General features: G+C 36.7%; 1 protein-coding gene across 2 annotated transcripts in view; it reads left to right on the forward strand.

The window, feature by feature from the left end:
- Window positions 1–9,749: 9,749 nt before the first annotated feature.
- Window positions 9,750–24,160, forward strand: part of LOC140137954 (DNA-binding protein SMUBP-2-like) — a 29,012-nt gene continuing 14,601 nt past the window's right edge. The window contains exons 1-9 of one of the 2 annotated variants that reach the window (XM_072159766.1): window positions 9,750–9,812; window positions 12,731–12,835; window positions 14,766–14,935; window positions 16,220–16,412; window positions 17,065–17,183; window positions 17,503–17,666; window positions 18,112–18,312; window positions 19,507–19,731; window positions 20,490–20,587. In XM_072159766.1, coding sequence (XP_072015867.1) covers window positions 12,759–12,835; window positions 14,766–14,935; window positions 16,220–16,412; window positions 17,065–17,183; window positions 17,503–17,666; window positions 18,112–18,312; window positions 19,507–19,731; window positions 20,490–20,587 — 1,247 coding nt within the window. In that variant the 5' untranslated portion in view covers window positions 9,750–9,812; window positions 12,731–12,758. Of the gene's footprint in view, window positions 9,850–12,730; window positions 12,836–14,765; window positions 14,936–16,219; window positions 16,413–17,064; window positions 17,184–17,502; window positions 17,667–18,111; window positions 18,313–19,506; window positions 19,732–20,489; window positions 20,588–24,160 lie in introns of both variants that reach the window. The other variant, XM_072159765.1, reaches the window with a different exon arrangement.

The raw sequence follows: 24,160 nt of genomic DNA on the forward strand, positions 1-24,160 counted from the left end.
GGTTATATATGAAGAGCATTAAATACCATTCAGAAAACATTTTGAAAACTTGATGTATATAAACAGATTAAAAGGTTTTCGTAGTAAAAATTCAAAACAACAACAACAAACAAAACTCACTTGTTTTTCACACAGTGTCGGCAATCCAATATGTTGCCTTTCTCAATGGTGAATGCCAATCGATCCTTTGTTGGATTGTATGGAAAACAAGCGAGGTTTTCTTGGAATATTTGATATGAAAACTTTAAATCTGACTTCTGAATTCCTGTTGAATCGCTTCAATAATTGATGTTAACAGTCTAACATATTATTCAGCTAGAATTGACAGACCTCTTCCCTAGTAAAAGTGGCACAATTGTGATTTTACTCTTTCGTTGTTAACTAAACATATCTCGAGATTAAAACAAGCAAATTGAACAGAACAAATACGGCATTTGAGAGCTAAGACTGCGCCCTTGACGTTGATGTAAGTATCATGTCACAACGTACGGTATTTTCAAAGAGGGCGCTTTTCACTTGCACAATTTTTTAGACAGGCTGTATATATATATGACCTGCTACAAGGAAATGAGTATAAAGTCGCAAGTTGATAGTTAATTCGAGACATCCTGGCTGACTGAGTTGATGTTCTTTGTTTGCCACGCACCTGTACAAGCCAGTAGTGTCTGGTTTGCCTTTTTGGTTATGGTGTTGATAGGTCAGAGCTGATGGTTACTCCCAGATATTTGGAATTGGTTGTTAAGGCTAGATGTTGGCCTTATAGTGAATAAGTGGTGTGAATGGGAGATCGTTTGTTGCTAATACGCAGGACTTCACATTCAGGATTGAATGACATACCCCACTACTTTTCCTATGTCTGGAGACAGTTTAAATATTCTTGCAACAATCTTCGAGCAGTCAATAGGTATTATTATAGCTCCTATGGAAAATGGTGCGAAAGTTTTATTTCATTTCGTAGGCATGGTAGGTTAGCCATGTAAGCCAAATTTTTAGAGCCGCGGCGGGTCAATTCAAGGCTTTTTTCAGGCTTTCTCATTGAATCTGGTACTTTCTCGAAATAACGACAGTGGATAAAACCGGTCCGTATGAATAATTGTAAATAATGTACATGCAATCCATACATGATAAATGATAAACATAATAATAATATATCCACCATATTATACATTTTGTTGATGTTCACTATAAGGTTGGGCGTGTTAAAAGCATTCCCTTGCTCAAAGTAATAATTGGCTGACAAGTAAAAACCGTTTGTTGTCATCGTAGATGTATTTTGTCCTCTCATCAAATTTCGTTCCAGAAAGTATGCTGTAGACTGATGAAGCTAAATCCATAAAATTAAGATGTGACACGATGTTCTTTGGAACTGCCAGATGATGAATCAATTGCAATTCTCAATGTATCTTTTGGTGCCATATTATGCAGGCAACAACATATTCGTTTGATGAAGAGCGCATAACCGTCACGAAAGTTCTGATTGGTAGCCGCATACAGTACACTGTTAATGGAACTATTAGTGTGAGCCGAGGCAATGGCAAGAAGCCAATATAATTTTGGCCAACTTCCAGAAACGTCAAAGAGAATCGCAAGTCCATAAGACGTCCACATCAGTAAAAATGTCACAAATATAGTCGCCACGGACTTGAGCAATCGCATGTCACTGCGTTTAATAGGAGTTGCACATTGGTTTTGTAATCGTCGTTTACTTTCCCGAGCAAACCAGAATATGCGAAAATAGCAGAAGCCCGTTACACTCATAGGAATAAACAATCCGAGTGATATGATAAATCTATTATATATATAGTTCGTCGTCTGATCGAGTGAGCAAAAATACGCCTTTTCGTTATATACGTGTCTTCCCAGCCCCAAAATCATCGGCAGATCCAGTATGAAACAATAAAGCCACATTGAAGCAAGTATAAAGGGAACTGTTTTCTTGTTATATATCTTGTGGTAGTGGATATGGTGACATATTGCCACATACCTGTTTAGTGAAATCGCTGACATACTCAATATCGAGCACATACAACTCATTGTGCAAATAACAGCTAACGTTTCACATACTTCTGGATAATTTTTGTAAAGTGATACATTAAAAACTGCCATTACCGAAAAGGGGTTGGTTAGAGCAGAAATGCATAAGTCAGCTACTGCTAAATTGCCGACAAACACATTACCTAATACTCTGAGTTTCTTATGCGTAAAAAGAGCACCGATGACAAGAAAATTGCCAAGTGTACCCAAAAAGGATGTAGTCACTGTCACAAATAAAAAGAATATTATCTTGAAATCAAGTTCAAATTTCATAGTTGCTTCAGTCACAGCTTCAGTAGACATGTTACTTTCCATCGTTTCATATATAGAATTGAGTTCCATGATGACTTATATGAACAACTGAGAGGATGATGTTTAACACCATACGGTTTTACGGCCCCAAATACGATGTAGATCGAGTCGTTCAATGTTGCATACTTATAATGTCATCATTTAAATATCAGATGCGTTTAAAACTGTACGAAAACGTTGAATATGCGAAGTGTTAATTCAATTGATCTATAAAAATTTAGTGTCTGTACAAGTATAATTGTATGCGCCATATAAAGGCATTATTAAATAAACAAAGCTATAATAATGCACATTATTGCACGTCCTTTCTTATACTAAATGTCAGTTGTAAAGGAACAACATGGAAAATGTAAGACTACAGATCTGTGAATCAATTGATATATGTAAAAATGAGATGAGTTGTAAAAGTAATAAAATGAACATTAAAGAAGTTCATCAAATTTGTTCGAACAAAATTGAAAAAGATAATCATATAACCCCTTATTCAAAAATGCAATTTATCACGTACGTTATTATTTAAGAAAATGCACATTTCCCATCAATCAAACACAAAACATTTAACAGAAAAATGATGGGTAAAGGGTATAAAATGTTTGAACTGTAAGAGCAGTTGTTTATCAATCAACCTCAATGTACGGTTACTTCGTGCAACAGTCTTCTCATTTGCTACATACGGGTGCGAATCCTGGGCAATGACAAAGAATGACAGGTAGAGGATAGATGTATTTGAGATGTGGTGCTATAGGTGGCTGTTGGGAGTATCTTCATGATCTTGGAAAGCCAAGAAGACAAAGTCTGGGTCCTAAATAAGATTGGCACAGACTTAAACATCAGAAAGTCCATCATTGAGAGGAAATTGCGCTACTTTAGTTGGCCACATCGTAAGAAGGATGGTGGAGTTGAGAAGCAGATTCTTTAGGGAGCCGCGGAAGGTCATCGTGGAAGGGGACGTCCATCAACATCTTGGACAAATGATGTGAAGAATGTTTCATCACACGGAATGTATGGTACAACATGTTTGGTTTTTGATAGAAGTAGATGGCGTCACCTTTGTGAAGAGAGAAAAGAGTGAGAGAGAAAACGTTTTTTAAAACACCATTCAGAAAACATTTTTGAAAACAAGATGTAAACATTCTTACTTCTTTGCAAAAACTATTTTGCAATAATATTTTGATAACATTTTTGTAGTGTTCATAACTTTTATAGAATCCGACATTAAAATTTTGATCAAAACGTTTTGACCAAAACCAAAACGCTTTTATGACGTTTTAATAACATTTTTGCTGGGTTGTGAGTATTGAATCTGATTGAATTTTACGTGTCGGATTTAGGGTTCTTTTGTGTAAGCATGGTGAGAGAGTGTAGGAACGGGGTGGAGTGGGAGGATGTGGGGTGGACGTGTATACATGGTATATGTGTCAGACACAAGTAAAATGTAATAGGCTATAACGATTCTTAACGCGATGTTTGCGTAGATGTCCCAGGTAATCAAATTGTCATAACATGATCAGGTTTAGATTCGGGTTAACTAAATGTGTTTTAGCAAGTAAGAACTGTTTGTTGACATCGCAGATGTTTATTCGATCTCGCATCAAAATTCGTTCCAGAAAGTGTGCTGACGAAGCTAGTCCATAAAATTGTTAGCTATCAGTTTGCCATTTCAAAGATTTCATGCGCTCTTAATTTTTTAGTGCAATGTATATTATTCTTGATCTCTGTCAAAGTCACAGAATTAACATTTTAATTCTATTGTCATAGTTCAATTCTACTCACATATTTAACAACAGATCAGTTGTCATGGTTACCGTTCTTAAATAATGGAGACTAAAGGATGTTACAGAAAAAGAATGACTGTGTTTTAGTCTTGACTTCCCGGCGTACATGGCGTACTTCGATATTTCCATCCTGGCCCACGCACTTAGCATGCTTAAAGTACTCCATTGGTTTCCAATAGTTCCTTGTCATCCATTCTGTTGTGTATGCTGATTTCCTTCAGGGTCAGCGTTTCTTTTTTAGCAGTATCATTGTCCAGCTTTTTCTCCAGAGGACACTCGCCTCCTCTTTCATGCACCGCATAAGCAGGCAGGGAATGGATAAATTGTAGAACGCAACACCGCTATCACCGCACGACGTTTCTTTACAAAACGCGTTGTAATATTCAAGCGGACGATTATAAACCATATTTGAACAAAAGTGCTTCCAGACCTATTCCAACCACATTACGGTAGTTTATGTAGCTAGTTTCGTAAAAATTACATTTCTTCTGTATCATATATGACAACAGCAGTTACGCAATCAAGGTAATCCATAAGTCGCGCCAATGGATCGTCAGGTGGTTTGGATTCCCCAAAACTTTCCTTCTGTCTTCTCCACTTGCCAATTTTCCAACATGAATCCCTTCAGGTTGATAATGTGCTTGACATTCTGAAAAATCTGGATGTTACTAAGGCTGTTGGACCTGATGGCATATCTCCGCGTGTCTTAAAGGAATGTGCTAACCAAATTGCATCTCCCCTTTGTCATATTTTTAATATGTCAATTGATTCAGGTAATTTACCCAGTGATTGGTTGAAGGCCAATGTAATTCCAGTCTATAAAAAATCTGATAAGCAAAAAGTTGGTAACTATCGTCCAGTTTCACTTTTATGTATATGCGGCAAGGTAATGGAAAGGGCCATTTATAATGTTATCTTCCCTGAAATAAAGTCCAAGTTACATCATCTTCAGCATGGTTTTATTAAGGGACGGTCAACTACTACTCAACTCCTTACCGTTTTTCATGAGGTTAGTGCTGCTATGGACAATGCTGGGCAAGTCGATATGATTTATCTTGATTTTTCAAAAGCTTTCGACAGCGTCTCCCACAAACTTCTTTTACACAAAATACAATCTTTTGGTATGCATTCCAACCTCCTAAATTGGTTTAGTGCGTACCTTACTGGACGGGAGCAGAGAGTGGTTGTTGATGGGGTAAACTCTGACTGGCTCCCTGTCATTTCAGGTGTCCCTCAAGGTTCGATCTTGGGACCTTTGCTTTTTGTTCTTTATATTAACGACTTGCCCAGCGTTGCCAAACATGCAAATGTTTTTCTTTTTGCGGATGATTCCAAGTGTTACAAAAACATTAGCAGTACTTCCGATTGTAAGCTACTGCAATCAGACTTGGATGCCTTGTATAATTGGAGTCTGATGTGGGACCTCAACTTCCATCCCTCAAAATGTCAGGTTATTACCATGTCCAGGCGCATAAATCAAGTTCAATTTGCTTATAAGATGAATGGTATTACCCTTGAGAAAATTGATGCCATTAAAGATCTTGGTGTTAATGTTTCAAACAGGCTTGACTGGAGTATTCATGTTAAACAAGTGGTCAAAAAGAGCAACAGAAAGATGGGGATGATCATGCGAACAGTTGGTTTTAATGCACCAGTTAAAGTGACTAAGACTCTTGATACTGCCCTTGTCAGGAGTGACCTTGAGTATGGTAGCTGTCTTTGGAGCGGGACTTCAAAACAAAATGTCCAGCTTATTGAAGGTGTCCAAAGACGGGCTACCAAATTCATTATGCACTATCCTGACAAGGACTATAAAGAGCGGTTAACCAGTCTTAACCTTCTTCCACTATCATCCAGAAGGAACTCGGTGATCTTGGCTTTTTCATAGATGCAAGTTGGGGCAATATGATTTAGATGTAGATAAGTTTGCTGTTTTAAAAGTAAAACCAACAGAACCATCCCACCACTAGGCTCTCTGCAGATCCTCTTATGTTATCTTTTCAGAGGTGTAAGACTGAATCCCACAAACAATCATACTTCAACCGCATTGTTCCCTTGTGGAACCAGCTGCCTCTGGAAACCAGATTATCCAATTCCATTTCTCCTTTCAAATATCAAGCTCTGGATTTTTTGAAGTCTCAATTTTATTCCAAATTTGTTCCTTCTGATACCCGCACTTGGTTTTCTACTTGCCGGTGCCCCAATTGTAGGCCCATTTAAGGTCTTGCCTCTGGCATTCCATTCTTTTTTCCATTTTATTTAGGTATTTCCTAGGTGGGATGGTTCTAGAGGTGAATTTACACCTGTTTATCCCAGCCTATTCGCTGGTCTTTTAACATGTTTAAAAAAAATAAATGCTTTTATATTTATATTTGTCTAATTTTTGATGTGCAATAATTATGTACCAGTACCAGTGATGAAGTCTAATAAATAAATAATAAATAAATAAATAACCATGGTAACGCATCTACAAATTCTACCAGTTTTTCCATGATGAAAGTTTGTAAGTGTGTAGTTTTGTTGCAAATTCGCATTAATTGAAGCGTATTGTTCGAGCAGCTCCTATGTTGCGAAAGTTTTATTTCATTTCGTAGGTTAGCCAAAGTTGTCCGTGGTTTAAAAGGCTTTTTAGGCTTTCCTCGTTGAATTCAGTCCTTTCTTACGTTGACTCATGTTCTGAAACATAGCTTGATGTGATGGTCTCGATTTATTGACATGTTGCCAGAGCGGATAAAACTGGTCACGACCATGACGACAGAACTAATACTACTCAATTTGCTGTTCACTGATCTGCAGGTCTGTGATAAAACTATTAGTGAATAACTTGAAAGATGTTGTTATTATCGAATATCTACTATCGATGTAACAATGAGCTACAATGTGTGGACTAGCTATACGACTCACCGTTCAAATTTAGACAAACACTTTTGAGTTACTTTCTACTAATACTTCTCCTTCGCCTATCCTCTATTTTTCTCTGTCCTCGATAAAAAGCTAAAAACAAGTAGGGTGTCAGCAGTAGATATAATAGCTTAGATGTATTTACTCAATAGTTCTTCAACACCGATATCAGTTTAGCTGATGAAATCCACTTCATCAATGTTTATATCAGCAGTAGGCATATCATAACTTAGTATGTTCAATCAATAGTTCTTCATCTTCAATAACAGCTTAGCTGATTTATTAAAATAAAAACTACTTCATCAACGCCGATATCAGCAGAAGATCGCTAACTTATAATCAATCGAATAGTTCTTCATCTTCAATAACAGCTTAGCTGATTTATTAAAATAAAACTACTTCATCAAGATCCCTAACTTACAATTAATCAAATAGTTCTTTATCTTCAATAACAGCTTAGCTGATTTATTAAAATAAAAACTACTTCATCAACGCCGATATCAGCAGAAGATCGCTAACTTATAATCAATCAAATAGTTCTTTAACACCGTTTATTAATTCAGTTTTACAAGGCGCAGTAAAAGTAAAACTCATTTTACCCATGCTGAGAAAAGGGATGATTCCATTGTTCCAGGTCGGTCATTGTTGGGCAGTTGTTGTTATTGTTGGCAGGGACCATGAACCAATGGGAGTCTCCGTCTCGTGATAACGTTGGGGCGCTATCATGTTTTGATTATCATTGTTGATTAGCAATCAAACAAGCAACATCGGGAAAAATTTCCCACCCACCACTCCCTTTATATATAAGGGTATGTTGTTGGTGAAAAATATCTAATATTATATCAATAGAGTTTTGGTAAACCCGTGCAAGGAAGAAAAAGTCTTGAATGTAATAGTTAAATGAAAAGATATATGTAACTTTATGGAAAAGTTAGTAAGATTGCATACAAAAGAGTTATAGAAAGAGAAAACAAAATTAATAGAGTGATGAATTATCAATTGTGTTTTATTAGCATGATATCGTTAAAATGTTCCTCAACTTTTTCGAAGCATAGGAGCACATGTGAGAAGGAAATCGTTTACATTAAAAGTTATTTGCAAGATACTAGTTAAATAGGTTATATAAGAGTACCTTAGAGGGAGAAACTTCCACAGATCTACAAGCAAAATGGAAATATAGTTGGGTTTATATCTTAACTAATTAGCTTATTTAATTGTAATTTAATTATCTCAGGTGCCATAGGTATTTCAGAGAAAGCTTTCATAGATCTTCAAAGATAATGATATCTTCAAAGATAAAAGGTGTCGCAATATAATAAGGTTATAATTGTGCAAATGTATGTTGCCTTTTTTCTTTACTATCTCCATAGTTAATTGGAGACTTGGATTTTGAGATATTCTTTTCTTGAATTACAATGATATGTATGCACATTATACGAGTATTTCACAGTAATCCTTTATCCATTGTAACTTCCAGGTCACATATACGCCTGGTAGGAATCCAGGGATATTCACCCTCTGAGATCTTGAATTGTATGCACCAGTAGTTTATATACCTTTGTGGGTCTCAGCCAGGATATTATATGTTAGGGGTGGTGCAATAATTATGTGTACCGGGGGGGGGGATTATAGGGGGGCAAGCATTTTTTGGCTGGTCTAAAGGGGGGTCAAGCGATTTTTGGCAGGTCGAAAGGGGGCAAGCAATTTTTGGCACAGATATTTTGGGCACCGTTTCTATATTACGCCCTAAAAAGGCGTAGGAAAACGTTATGAACACGTTCAAATATGCAAAATTTCCTTAATTGGTGTTGATTCGGAAACAAATTCCAAGTGCATAATAAATGGTGACTTGTTTGATTGCCATCATGATTAGCAAAACAATCGTGTCATTGTCCTTTTTGGTTTTCTCTGTCTAAGGGTAATTGAAATTTGCTTCTTTTCAACTCCAATATCAGCAGTAGGCGCAAAACATCAGCTTATTCATATAATTTGTCAAATAGTTCTTCATCGTCGATATCAGGTCAGCTGATTTATACTACTTCATCAATATCGCTATCAGCAGCAGTGGCGGCACCAGGATTTTTTTCGGGGGGCATGGGGGTGGGGGGGGCAAAGGGAATTTCAGGTGGGGAAAATCAACAAATTTTGCGTACAATTGCCACAAAAAAGTAGAAATTAACATAAGTTTTGGGGTTTTGTCTTAAAAGTGTGGGGGAAAACTGGGGGAATGAAAATATTGGGGGAAATTCCCCTTGCCCCCTGTAGCGCCGCCACTGATTTGCAGTCAATACAATCACTGTTTTATCAAATATTTTTTCGTCTTCGATATATGAAATCTACTATCAACGCCAATATATCAATAGTAAGCATATACTTATAATCTTTTAAATAGTTTTTCATTATTAATTTAATTTAATTTAATTTAATTTAATTTAATTTAATTTAATTTAATTTAATTTAATTTAATTTAATTTAATTTAATTTAATTTAATTTAATTTTTTTAATTTAATTTAATTATTAACGCACCTATACCTCGGTTACAATATGTCATTATTTTTGGTGTAAAAATTATGACCCCCTTTTGGTATACAAAATTCTATTACCGTATATTCATGCCCCCCAAAAAAAAAAAAAAAAAATGGCAGCCCCTTTGATATGTCAGTAGATTTTAGAGCGATTTACTAGTTTTAGTGTGATGCATCCGTAAGGCAGAACTTGGGTGACGAGCTTTCATTACCGAGATACAGCGAACGAATTGCACGGAACTGGACAAAAACTCTAATTTTCAGGTAGAAAAACAACACCATTTAGGGATTTTCTAGCTAGGTAAATGTTCTGGAAACAAACGTAAGAGTAAGCTGTAATATCCTGATTAGTTACAATTGATCTTTGTTTTCGGCAAGTGTGAGTAAATATCAAAAATGGAGGAATTGGTTTGGACATGTTCATGAATCATGTTAATGAAGTTGGATTGATTTTTACCAAATTGGACAGGTCATGACATGAATGTATCAAAATATTTTAACGCGAAACGACAGTTTGACTGTCCTATAAATTTTTATTCAAAATGTCTCTATATTATGTCTGGTTCCGGACAGCAAATAAGGCTAAAATAATCTAGATTGTTTCAGCAAATAGCCTGGGCTGTGCGGCGAGGGCGTGCGAGATGTAGGTATCCCAGGCGAATACAAAGGCAAACCTCAGTTAAATTAAAACATTTGCTAGTCAGCGAAATTCGCCGAGACCGGGGCCCAAACACAATGCATATTTACATAGAAATTTGAATTTTTTTCGAGAATAGGTCGGTGAAGGAAACCTACATAAATATGTGACAATGTGTTCTATACTTCACTTGACCCAAATATATGATTTTTTATGGTGATAATCAAGTCGCACATGGAATTTTAGAGGGATTTTGATAGCAGTTCCATTAAAAAAAGCTGCTATCGCCATGAGACTAAGATCTAGAAACACCCCCGAAATGCCGTTTTGGGGAATTTTGCTACCTGAATCTTTTTGATGAAAGTCAATCTTTGACAAGATGTAACTTTGCTACGGAAAGTGCTATGAAAAAAAGGTTTTCAGTGTTGGCTTTGTTTACTCAAGAGCTTTAATTTGATATATAAAATGATGCAGTTTGATGGCAAATTAGAATTCACCTAGCATACCTACGAGATGGCCGAGAGGTTAAGCCTAGTACGGTCATGACGGTACAGGGATCTATAGTATATACGGTGATTTTTTTATTTGGGTGGATCACCGTATACATGTAGGCATTTTACATTGAAAATACACGTCACCCATGCACCATGCAATTGTATAGTACATTGTAGCCCGGTACTGTACAGGTTCGCTGTTTACCAGTTGCTCTCGTCAGTTCGTCTATTGTAATCGGCAATCGCAGAGCTTAAAAAACGTGGCGCACATATCATGACATCGGGAATTTACGCAAATTCACAGAAAAAGCAGTCATATCTAGAAAGGATAAAATTCAGATTGAAAAAATATTCAAGGTATGACTTGTTGTACTAGGTTAAGCCAAAGGTGTTGCGCTGTCGGCCGGGAGATTATGATCGGCGAGGGTTCGAGCCTTTGGCTTGCCTTAGCTTTTAGGTGAGAATTCTCTTCCTCTCCCAACATGTTCCCTAAGGTTTGAAATCCTACAATTGTGTTCACAGTTCAGTTACTTTACAGAATAAAATTGTAGAATGTCCTCTCGCCCCCATACACTGCTTAGCACGTGCAGATATAGGTAAGTGTACATGTATGTGCGACGTCTCGTGGTTCGGAGGTCATGTAAAGCTGTTTGTCCCGTGTACAGGAAGAGTCAACCACTGTGCATGTTAAGTGTTAGAGCTATTCGAAAAGAGAAGGACCATTCCCGGTTTTGATATCTACAATCGATCCTAGGTTCCAGGATTGTGCATAGATAACCTGTACACATAATAAGCCCGTGCAACAAAACTCAATATTGAGGTATGCACATATAAGAAGAAGAAGAATGTATTGTATGGTTGCATTTTACTATGTTCAAAACGTGACATGTGTACACCAATTACAGCCCTCAAAATGGTCTACTTTTTAGTTGACCTCAACTCGAAGGATTAAGTTAAAAATGCGATCCCCACCCTCAGGCTTTGGTTAACATACCTTTGGACGAATTTGTAGAAGTCTCCGTGTCAGAAAATGCTCAGTACAAACATAGAAATTGCAGCATTGCTTCAGTCACATTAATGAATATTTCTTACATACTCCAATGGTTCCAACATGACCCCCACATGACCATGACAACCAGAGATGGTGTTTGTATGTGAAACAATAGATACAGATACAGAAAAGATAGAAAAAAAATGGGTACCACATTTTACACGTAAAAGCCGATAGCACAATAATGGAAACCACTGGACAGCGCATCTAATTTTAACACACAAGTCACAATATATTTCATGAATGAACTTGACTAATTCCATCACTCGCCTATACTGTGCATGCACTCGTATGCTTCATAGTGACAAGATGGTTGACGAATGAGGACAGCAGTCTAGAACTAGTACACCCCTGACCAATTGTATGCCTATTTTTGCATTTTTCTCAAAAATTATAGCGCAGTTGGGACAAGTAAGATATGTATATATTATTGGGGATAAGACTACAACTACTGCACTGGAAATTTTATTTCAGCACAGAACACAGTGGAGTTACAGTCAAAAATGAGAGAAAACAAGTATTTGATCAATAAATCAATAACTACTTGGTTTGTGTTGCTGAATTTTCAGTACAGTAGTTGTAGTCCTTGCCCCTATAATATACATATCTTACTTGTCAACAATGTGCTATAATTTTTTTTTTTTATTCAAAAATAGGCACACAATTGACTAGGGGTGTTAGGTGTAGTACTCCCTTAACCCTTTTCTAGAGTTGTTTATAAGAGTTACTTTTAACTTTTATGCTGATTTCTGTTGTGCTCTAGGTGCACCATTCAATTCTCTATCACTAGAATGAACATATGGAAATGATGGACAAATGACTCTAGGTCACATTCTGAAGTCCTGAGGCTGAAATAGTTTTCAGTTCAAATGTTTGCACTTTGCACTAGCCTGGTTTTTCAACTGTTATACCGGTACAGTAAAAAAAATGTCAGAATCAGATTGTAAACCTTTCATTTCAGATCTCCAATATTATTGTTATTATTTTTATATTTTAATAGATACAGGAGTCCAGACTAATGATCCTATATGGCAGTGCAAGAATTTGTCACCAAGCAAAATGAGTTGTTAGCTTTAGAGAGAGAAGCAGAAATAGAAGAGTCAAGGTGAGATTAGTGGTGTACCTACATGTATTGTGGGAGAACACATTCTCCTGAACACCCAAAACATGCAGAATGTGTTGACCTGCATAGTAAATAATTTGAGACACATGCATGATTTGTTCATTTTTAATTTTGCAGTATCTGAGCACAAAAAGCGTCTGGACAATCAATGTTCCGCAAAAATTCCCAGGGGTGTCTGGGAGCTGGCAGACTTCTCCCATGGGAAAAAAGCCTTGCTCAGTCATAATGTGACCATTACATCATACAGCTCCCAGGAAGATGTGCAATGAATCCATCCACTTTCATAACTGGCAAGCTAAGTTTGAGGATGCTTGGCTCTGTCCTACCTTTGTTCTGTGTCAGGAATTTCAGTCCTAATTATTGCTTTATTGCTTGAATGATGTGTGTCTTTGCTAGAGTCACCAGCAGAGACAAACTCAGAATGTTGCGCCCGATGTCTGGACAGAAGCGTGATGTGATTAATTACAGACCTGCACAGTATGTCATATTGGGTCTGATTGACAAGAGATCATGCAGAAGTGACGTTTTAAGTTGATCTCTTCTGGCAACTACAGGGTGTCCCAGAATGATCTGTACCGTGAAAGATGGAATTTTTTAGGTATGAAGGGCATGTTGAATGGTCATATTGTTTTGCATTTTAAGTTATACATATATTTAGCTTTCTCAGATTTTTTTAGATTTTAAAAATTTGATGTTTCTAGTAGATGTTATAGAAGATTGCGTAAAAATGGTGAATTCTAAGTTTTGACAACGCAACCTATTTTGAAAATCTTTAACATTACTAACCGTTCAGCACAAAGTTATTTAGAAAAAGTTATGCAGGTATTTTGGTTGTGCCCTGTTCATATTTCCACTTAATAGCCGATATCTATCTATTATTTATGACGCTACGAAGCAAGCATTATATGGAATTAAGGATGTGTGGCCTAATCCCATTCTCTCTTTGGCGGTAGTTTTAAATATAGTTATTGTGGTGTGATGTCCATGTCATTTGAAATGCTTGCAGAGATCGAACTGCTTGTGGTACAGAAAAGACGGCTCCTCAATTTACTGTGCAGCAACGTGGATTTCTTTCAAAACTTACTGGCAAACCGGCAGCTATGTTGAGACGCAAAGAAGATTAATTAGACGATAGTGTATAACGTAAAGAAGTTTGACGAAGCACGGAACTGTCAGGAATCGGCAGAGTGAAGCTTCAGGTGCTCGTAAGACTGTAAGAACTTGAGCGAACATTGCCGCTGTCCGGCAAGCTTTAAGGCCCAACCCCAACAGTAGTTGTCATCGAAATGCTGTGCCAAACATCCCACGTTCTTCATTTAATCGTATCGTGCCATTTTTCAAAGGTATGCGAGTCGTTTTTCATCGATTTTACATTATTGCATGCCACGCCAAAACAAATAAAGGTAGCGTGCTGAAATTAACAGAATAAGTAGGAGACATGTCCAACATTATAATGCTGGTATCAAAAATATATACACTGCCCGTCTTCTATTTTTAGTTATTTTCGCAAACACGGTACAAATCATTCTGGGACACCCTGTATAGTGTATACAATGTATGTTTATCTAACCTGTGGGCATTACTGCCTTTCTCACAGTACCTCTGATTGGTTAGTTACATGATATAATCATCTGAGTAACCAATCAAAATAGAGCTTTCAGATCTCTTAGCATATAACTGAACATTCTTACCACATCTCTGATTGGTTCAGTGCATGATATATAGCCCTCTTTGTAACCAGTCAAGATAGTACTTCAATAAAGGCTGATAAATTGGCAGGTAGTGCACATGTGGCTGAACATTTTGGTACATTGATGTTTTTTATTTGATCTCTCTTTTGCTTTGGTCTTTTCATTAGATCCTCTTTTCCACAAACCCTGTCAAAATTACTTTCTTTAATTCCCTTCTGCAGTACTTTACTAGAAAATGTCTCCTCCAAAGAGCTTCAGCGGCGTGGTGTTTGTCTGCTGAAGCTGCACATTAGCAACCAATCAACTGGCTTATATGGAAGAACATTGCTGACCTTTGAACTCCCCAAAGGACATGGCGATGGGAAACTGCCAACTCACACATTCAGTTCAGGTATGTACTTTAACTTCATACATTTGTGTAGGTGTTTGCCAGCAAATGAGGACTCATACTCATTTTCACATTTAAACTGTGGACTTCTTTGCAATGGGGACCATCCTCGATTGAAGGAGGTTTGTAAATGACCACAATTGCATGTGTAATGTATTTGCGAAATATGTCCTCGATATGTCAACTGAGTATAGATTCAGACAGCCATGTTTTCATAATCCTAAATGGTGTCCACGTTTTGAGGCGATTACACATGGGGGTGTGTTTGCATTAATGCCTATAATATAGTTAACACATACCATAGTTCAGTGTATGTGTGTGAGGGAGTTGGAGTTTGGAGGTGTTCAGTGTGTGCATTTAATATTTGTTGAAGTATTTTACTGATATTATGAATGGGCTCTCTCCATAGTCTCAATGTATTTCTAGTAAGATTCTGCATTGTAGCAATTCAAAATCAGTAATGTTTTAGCAGGGCTGTACCTTGAATTTGGTTAGCCAGCTAGGCCACTTATCAAAGTTGGAACTCTAATATCAAAATTACCAGCTCAAGAGGCACTGGTCACATCCAATCTCAAGTCACTTTAATATGAAATCGTTTTCAGTGTTAGGAATTCTTAAGACTTTGTTTAGCCTTCACATTTTTCATCCTGTATAAGGCACCATCAACAATTCCCATCAATGCATACAAATAATGGAAACTTGTGTAGGATTAGCTTGAGTGAAGGATAAATGTATGAAATTCATGTCAGGTATTGTTTTCATATGAAAATTAACAAAAGGAAGGAAAAATCAGCAACTTTGTGAAAAAATGTGAAGCTCTGTTTAATTAAGTATGTGAGTCTGTTAGTGTCTACATGTATGAGGCAACATTGACTGGAATCTTTCAATTTACTGTTATTAAGCCCAAAAAAGTTTGTCTGAGCTTCATGCATGCATAAGTTTTAAAATTTGCATTTTAGCACATTTCCTTTTGTTTTTTATGGTTTTGAGCAAAAATGGAAAAACAAAAAATACACACCATTTGCCAAAGGAAGTTGGGACAAACTTTTTTGACCTTCCAATCCCAGCACTAAAGGTTAGATAACAATTTTGTAAGGATTTTTAAATTTTCTGAATTAGAGTCATAATAGCCCACAAGCCTGGCCGGCCCCATATCCCTAATATCTAACCCTAACCCCAACAGGTTTGTAAGTTGTGGCCCATTATAGTTGCAAAAAGAAATTACATATCCTGAACAAATCCTGATCATAATTATCGTCATACTTTATTCCCTATGTATTATTGTAGGTGATATCATTGGTGTTGGTCCTGTACATGGAAGTCCGTCATCTCAAGTGGCTTCTGGCATAGTGTCCAGGGTTGGGACTTCATTTATAACAGTAGCCTTTGAGGAGCAAACAGATGAACTCACAGTCGACAATGGACAACTTTATCAACTCACAAAATTGGCTAATGATGTCACTTACAAAAGAATAAAAAGGTACATCTAGGTATAGTTATGGTGTGTAATTTATAAATGGTGAGAGGTTTTACTTCAGAATGTATTAAGATTGATGAAATAGATGCATATGCATCAGAATTGAAAATCTAGTCAATTTTTGTATTAAAATTGTCTTCATTGTAGAATGCCTTTCTTGTAGCATTACTTGAGCATTAATATATGTTAGTGTGTCTGATGTGAGACTCACACAGGAAAGTTTACCTGCCCAACATACTGTAATGTTATGGATCATTTTAAATTGCTACTAGCTAGTCACAACATTGCAACTTTACCAGCCCAACAGCAAAGATAACAGTCTCAACTGTCAGGCTGGTGTGTACAGAATGTAATTCCAGTCCTGCAGCTGAGAATGTGCATTCTGCTATGTTAAGGCATTTAGGGAGTCTTACCACATGTGAGATCTTTATTGATGTACATTGACTACTTAGTATATTTGATATGTATTTCGGAGCATTAAAGGAGTTAAGAGTCGTACCATAAAATTCAGTCAATCACCTTCTTGATGTACATATTACTGCTTTGTATATATTTGATATTAGAGGAGTTTAGAGTCGTACCGTGAAATTCAGTCAATCACCTTTAATATTGATGAACATTGTACTATATTGGTATCTTTTATATTTATTTCCAGAGCATTAGAGGAATTAGAGTCATACCATGCTGGTCCAGCCAGTCATCTTATTGATGTACTATTTGGTGATGCAGAAGTCAGTCCACCAACTATCACTCAGCCACTGGATGACCCACTAGGTAATTTACTTTGTGTGCTTGTTATTATTATTATTTTTGTTTATTTATGTAATTGTTTATTTGCTTGTATGTGTTTGTTTTTCCTATGTTTGCATTTATTGGGGATAATTTACAATTTGTTGATATCTTCAATGTCTGTATTATATGTGTATGTTTAAATAATAGATATTAAACAGAATTGAGGGCCTGGTCACTTGTTTACACTCAAAGGAAAACTTGAGGATGTAAAATCAATCATTCCTACACTTCTATGTAGGAAACAGAAGTACAAAGATTATTCCAAAATTGACTCCCCATGTCATTACTTTCACCTATGCAGCACCAATCCATTTCTACAACGAGAGACTAGATGATTCCCAGAAAGAAGCCGTTCAATTTGCCTTAGCTCAGAGAGACGTAGCCATCATTCACGGGCCTCCAGGCACTGGCAAAACTACTACAGTTGTGGAAATCATCCTACAGGCTGTCCGTAATAAGCTCAAGGTATGTATAGATTATAACATGCTTTATATCAGTTTGAGGCTACTGACCAGAAGTGTTGATACTATGATTTATTCTGTTTTGTGTTGATGAGCCATACGAATAAACTATGAATGGCAATGTATTCTGTCATGGCCCAAGTTCCAAACAGTAACCTATGCAGTGAGAGGAATTGAATTAATTTTGGATATTGCTGAACATATTTAAAGACCAGTTACACACACGTTTTTCCCACAGGGCTTAATTAGGTGAACAGTTGTGACTTGGGGAATGAATTTGAACCATTTGTAATCAATCAATTTGTACACCGAGAGAAGCATTGAACTTAGTCTTTGTTGGCAACCAAAAGTCTTGATAGAATTTCTACTTTTATATTATATGGTAATGCATATCATAGCTCATAATATGAAAGAAAGGTTCATTCATATGCTTTGTTTTGCTATTACAGGTTCTTGCCTGTGCTCCCTCCAATGTTGCAGTAGACAATCTAGTGGAACGATTAGTCGCAGGCAAGGCTAAGGTTGTGCGATTAGGACATCCAGCTAGACTCTTACACAGCATACAGAAGTACTCACTAGATGCCTTATTAGATTCAAGCGATGGGGCAAAGATTGTGCAGGATGTACGCAGAGATATGGATCAGACTAAGGTAAACTTTGCCAAAGTTAATTTAAAAATTTACAATAATGTATAAAATTCAGTTCAGAAAAAAAGCTACATTTTCTGAAATCCTTTCAACTGTTAACTTTTCATTTGGGCAAGCGTTGGATACATGGTATTTATATAGTTTGCCTTTTCAAACTTGTAAAAAGGGAACAAACCAAAAGTTCAATGACATCCTATAAATGAAAGTCTGTTTGTTAGGAAGCTGACCACTCCAACCCTCCCCGAAACGTCATTGTGAAATATGGAAAATTTCAACCCTTTGACTGATGTGTTGACTAGTTTCTGCAAATGTACATGCACACAGACTTTTTGACCCCCTCCCTCCTAACGAAAGTATGTTTGTTTATAGGACGTTATCAAACATTTGGTTTGTTCCCTTGCTGGTTCTACAACAAAATAAGTGGCCCAGACAATTGAATCCACAGTGACTTAAACTGTACGTAGTTTCCAGATGTGTGGATACTTCATAAACTGTACCGACTTAGTCACAGCCATGCAGGCACAGCTGCAGTACGTCTTGCCTACACTATTCAAATCATGAACACAAAATAGTACAACATATCATACCTTTGCAATTGAGCTTACTTGTTTCTTCTTAAATACCATATAAGTATTTTTTTCATGAAGATTTTAGGGATGTAAGTTTTCAGGATTAATCTAGAATTCCAGATTTTTTGCTGGTCCAAATGTATGCACTTTTATTTATTTTCAGCCCATTTTGAGGATTTTTAGCCCAAATGTACACACTTTTATTAATTTTCAGTCCATTTTGAGGCTTTTTAGCACAAATGTACACACTTTTATTTATTTTCAGCCCATTTTGAGGCTTTTTAGCCCAAATTTACGTGATTATTCCAGATTTTCAAGTTTTTTTTCTTCAGGCCTACTTACATCCCTGAGATTTTATTCTTGCAAATTTCACAAATCCAGCCAAAACCTTGAAATTAAAGATGCATGAATTGATAAATACTGCATTGGAACTATGTGACAGGATTGAGCAACTGTGAAAATTAAGAAATGGCCGTGTTTTTTTGCTTCCAATTGTGAATATTATATTGAAGTGAAAATATTGGCTTCCACAGAAGCTGTCAAATGACCAGTGTGCAGTATATATAAATAACATGAATAGATTTTTTCTGCATTTCTAAGATTCTTGTTATTTGATCAATTCTTGAAGGCAAAGATTCAGAAAACCAGAGACAAGAATGAGAGGCATAAACTACGCAATGAAGCCAAGTTCTTACGGAAGGAGTTGCGTGAAAGAGAAAATCATGTGATCAGAGATGTGTTGACACATGTAGATGTGGTGTTGGCGACTAACACAGGAGCTACTTCAAGTGGACCGCTGAAACAGTTGTCTAATGATCACTTTGATCTTGTGGTTATAGATGAATGTGCACAGGTAAGATGTGTTTTTTGTTTTGTTTGTTTTTGTATGGAAAATTAGACAGTAAGTGTAAGTGCACTCAAGAATATATGGAGGTCATTGACAGAGATGTAAAACTTCATCTGTGTACAAAATGTTAAAGTTCACAGGTCAGAGTTCCCATTTCTCTTTCAAAGCAACTTTGAGGCCAGACTCTATGGGTAATGTTGCTGTGGGGTACACCACCAGGGTCTTAGCTAGAAATTGAGGCTTGCCGGCCATTTGAATAAAACTGCCCATCCTAATTTGACCTTTCAAACATTTACCAGCACATTAGAAATTCAAAGAGTTCAAATATGTGTTGATATGGCCTTGTTTTGAAAATCTGGTCTATAAAAAAGTCAACAGCCTTTCTCAACAACTACAATTATAATGTAGCATCTATCAAAGGCATTAATTTGGCCCGTCACAGAAACAAACTCCCCGTCTAACATGACAGGCAGACGGGTGACTGGCTAGCTAAGACGCTGTGCACCACTCCTCATACACAACGAGTCTTTTTACCATCCCAGCATAAACTGGTGCCCAATTACACCTGGGTGAAGTGCAGCAAATAGGATTAAATGCCTTGTTCAGTGACACAACATGTTGACCCCCGATGTGACTCGAACCTGTGACCCTAATAATGACTATGGTTCCTGAATAGTAGACTAGTAGTATAAATCCCAGAATTAAATAATAAGTTTGGGACTAAATCTGACTGAAACATATTCCAATATTGTTTAATAATGCAGGCATTAGAAGCCAGTTGCTGGATATCTCTGTTGAAAGGGCCTCGCTGTGTGCTAGCTGGTGATCACCAACAGCTTCCACCAACGATCATTTCAAAGAGGTAAGTATACGGTGCACAACTTATAAGTTCCCCCTAATGCTTTTTGAAATAAATCGAAAATTATTTAACAAAATGTAAAATTGTAAAAAGTTTTGAGTAACCTTATTTGTTTTACAAATCTGGGCCAATTTGTAGTGTCACACATCATTGCGTTTGGTCACAATGGTTCATTATGTAAAAAAGAGGAAGTTGCACCTGAGTCCATAGGAGTCAATTGTCAAACAATACAGTATGTTAGGCCTGTCCATGTGTTTGTAATGGATATAAAACTTAAAGTCTTTGTGTTTAGTAGTGAATGTGTCATCCTGCACTGTTGACAAGTGCATTGCAATGTCGCCGCATGCTGTTTATTAAATTCCGGACCTGTTGCTGGTCCATGTTGTTTCATACATGTGGATTGCTCGGGTTAGCTCTTGCAGTGTTGAGTTTTCATTGATAAGGTGGTCATCCTCATTTTTAACACATCCCTTCCATCTCAGCCATTTATCATTAAAAAGAAACGAATTAAACACTTGCTTTGCTTTTGAAAAAGAATAAGAACTAGACTTAGCTGTGGTCTAAGACCACGAACACAGCCGTGTGGTGACCCCTTAATCACCTTTGACCCCAAAATATATGAAAACCCCATAGACATTGGCTAATGTCAATGCACGTGTCCACGTGGCATCACTTTGCTATGCTTTTTGTGGCAAAAGGGCCATTTTGAAGGTATATCGTTTTATACCGGAAGTGACTCCTTACTGACCATTGACCCCAAATATGTGTACACCATATAGACACTGTGTTATAACAATGCATGTGTGCAAGTGGCGTCACTGTCCCACGTCATTTGTGGAAGAAGAAGCATTTTAAAGGTATTTCGTTTTATACCGGAAGTGACCCCTTAATGACCTTTGACCCCAAATAAAATAATACCACATATAAACTGGGTAACCACAATTCATGTGTGAACATACCGTTACTGTCCTATGTTTTTCTTAGCAAAAAAAAAGTTTGAAGGTTTTTTCGCTTTATACCGAAGTGACCCCTTAATGACCTTTGACCCCAAATCTGTGTACACCCCATAGACACTGGGTAATAACAATGCATGTGTGCAAGTGGCGTCTCTGTCCTACAGAATCTGTGGAAGAAGATGCATTTTAAAGGTATTTCGTTTTATACCGGAAGTGACCCCTTAATGAGATTTGACCCCAAATAAAAAAATACTACATATACATTGGGTGACTGCAGATCATGTGTGAACATACCGTTACTGTCCCATGTTTTACTTAGCTAATAAAAATTTTTGAAGGTATTTCGCTTTATACCGAAGTGACCCCTTAATGACCTTTGACCCCAAATCTGTGTACACCCCATAGACACTGGGTAATAACAATGCATGTGTGCAATTGGCGCCTCTGTCCCACATAATTTGTGGAAGAAGATGCATTTTAAAGGTATTTCTTTTTATACCGAAGTGACCCCTTAATGAGCTTTGACCCCAAATAAAAAAATACCACATATACATTGGGTGACTGCAGATCATATGTGAACATACCGTTACTGTGCTATGTTTTATTTAGCTAATACAAATTTTTGAAGGTTTTTCGTTTTATACCGGAAGTGACCCCTTAATGACCTTTGACACCAAATCTGTGTACACCACATAGACACTGGGTAATAGCAATACATGTGTGCAAGTGGGGTTGCTGTCCTACGTAAGTTGTGGGAGAAGCTGCATTTTTAGTTGAAATCACGTTTTTGACCCCTGTGACCTCCGCGTGACCTTTGACCAAGCGATTTTCATGTGACATGTAGGGGCATGGTCAATGATCATTGTGACCAAGTTAGGTTAAAATCGATGTAAGCATGTGAGTGCTAGAGCAAATGTAATGGTTGACAGAAGAAAGAAAGAAGAAACTAGAGCAACTGTGCCCTTTGCAAGGGCACGAGGTAAGTTAGGCGGATGACTGTGACGATCTGATCCAGCAGCAACACTGTGTTGGATGGATAGTATTAATTTTAATAAGACTGTTTCATTAATTGCCTTTTTTATATACCTTGATCGTGGAAAGCTGGCATTTTGAAAACTTGACCTTTGACCTCTGTATGACATCCTTAATGACCTTAAATGAATTTTAAAATATTTAAAACATGTTAAGAATGTCATAAGGATCATTGCATTTAAATTGCAGCTCAATTGAAACATTTTGAAAACTTGACCTTTGACCCCCTTATTGCCCCTTAATGACCTTAAATGAATTTCAAAATATTTTCAACATGTTTAGAATGTCATAAGGATCATTGCATTTAAATTTCAGCTCAATTGGAGTATTTTGAAAAACTTGACCTTTGACCCCTTTATGGCCCCTTAATGACCTTAAATAAATTTTAAAATATTTTAAACATGTTTAGAATGTCATAAGGATCGTTGCATTTAAATTTCAGCTCAATCGGAGCATTTTCGGTTAAAATGACCTTTTTTGACCCCTGTGACCTCTTGGATGACCTCTGACGTTAAACATCCCATAACCTTTGTAGCCAGCTACCAAATACTGCTTGACCTTTGACCCCTTAATGACCCCTTAATGACCTCAAATGAATTTTAAAATATTTTAAACACGTTTAGAATGTCATAAGGATCATTGCATTTAAATTTCAGCTCAATTGAAGCATTTTGAAAACTTGACCTTTGACCCCTTTATTGCCCCTTAATGACCTCAAATGAATTTTAAAATATTTTAAACATGTTTAGGATGTCATAAGGATCATTGCATTTAAATTTCAGCTCAATTGGAGCATTTTGAAAAAACTTGACCTTTGACCCCTGTAAATATTTAAAACATGTTAAGAATGTCATAAAGATCATTGCATTTAAATTTCAGCTCAATTGAAGCATTTTGAAAATTTGACCTTTGACCCCTTTATGACCCCTTAATGACCTCAAATGAATTTAAAAATATTTTAAACACGTTTAGAATGTCATAAGGATCATTGCATTTAAATTTCAGCTCAATTGAAGCATTTTGAAAACTTGACCTTTGACCCCTTTATTGCCCCTTAATGACCTCAAATGAATTTTAAAATATTTGTAACATGTTTAGGATGTCATAAGGATCATTGCATTTAAATTTCAGCTCAATTGGAGCATTTTGAAAAAACTTGAACTTTGACCCCTTTATTGCCCCTTAATGACCTTAAATAAATTTTAAAATATTTTAAACATGTTTAGAATGTCCTAAGGATCATTGCATTTAAATTTCAGCTCAATCGGAGCATTTTCGGTTAAAATGACCATTTTTTGACCCCTGTGTGACCCCTTGGATGACCTCTGACATTAAACAATCCATAACTTTTGTAGCCAGCCACCCAATACTGCTTGTGACTGAGTTTGGTCGAAATCCGATCAAGGATGTGGAAGTAGTAGCAAATTGTGAGAAGAAAGAAGAAGAAAGAAATGGCAAGAAAAAAATAAGTTAGGCTGCACGCCTAACTTAAGAAGAAAGAACCTGTAAGAAAAAAGACACAGCTGTGACTAACGTCACGGCTGTGTAAGAATACCAAAGATTATGTTTTCTTTTACAAACACATATC

The sequence above is a fragment of the Amphiura filiformis genome, chromosome 17 (genome assembly GCF_039555335.1).
Source record: "Amphiura filiformis chromosome 17, Afil_fr2py, whole genome shotgun sequence".
Classification (NCBI taxonomy): Eukaryota; Metazoa; Echinodermata; class Ophiuroidea; order Amphilepidida; family Amphiuridae; genus Amphiura; species Amphiura filiformis.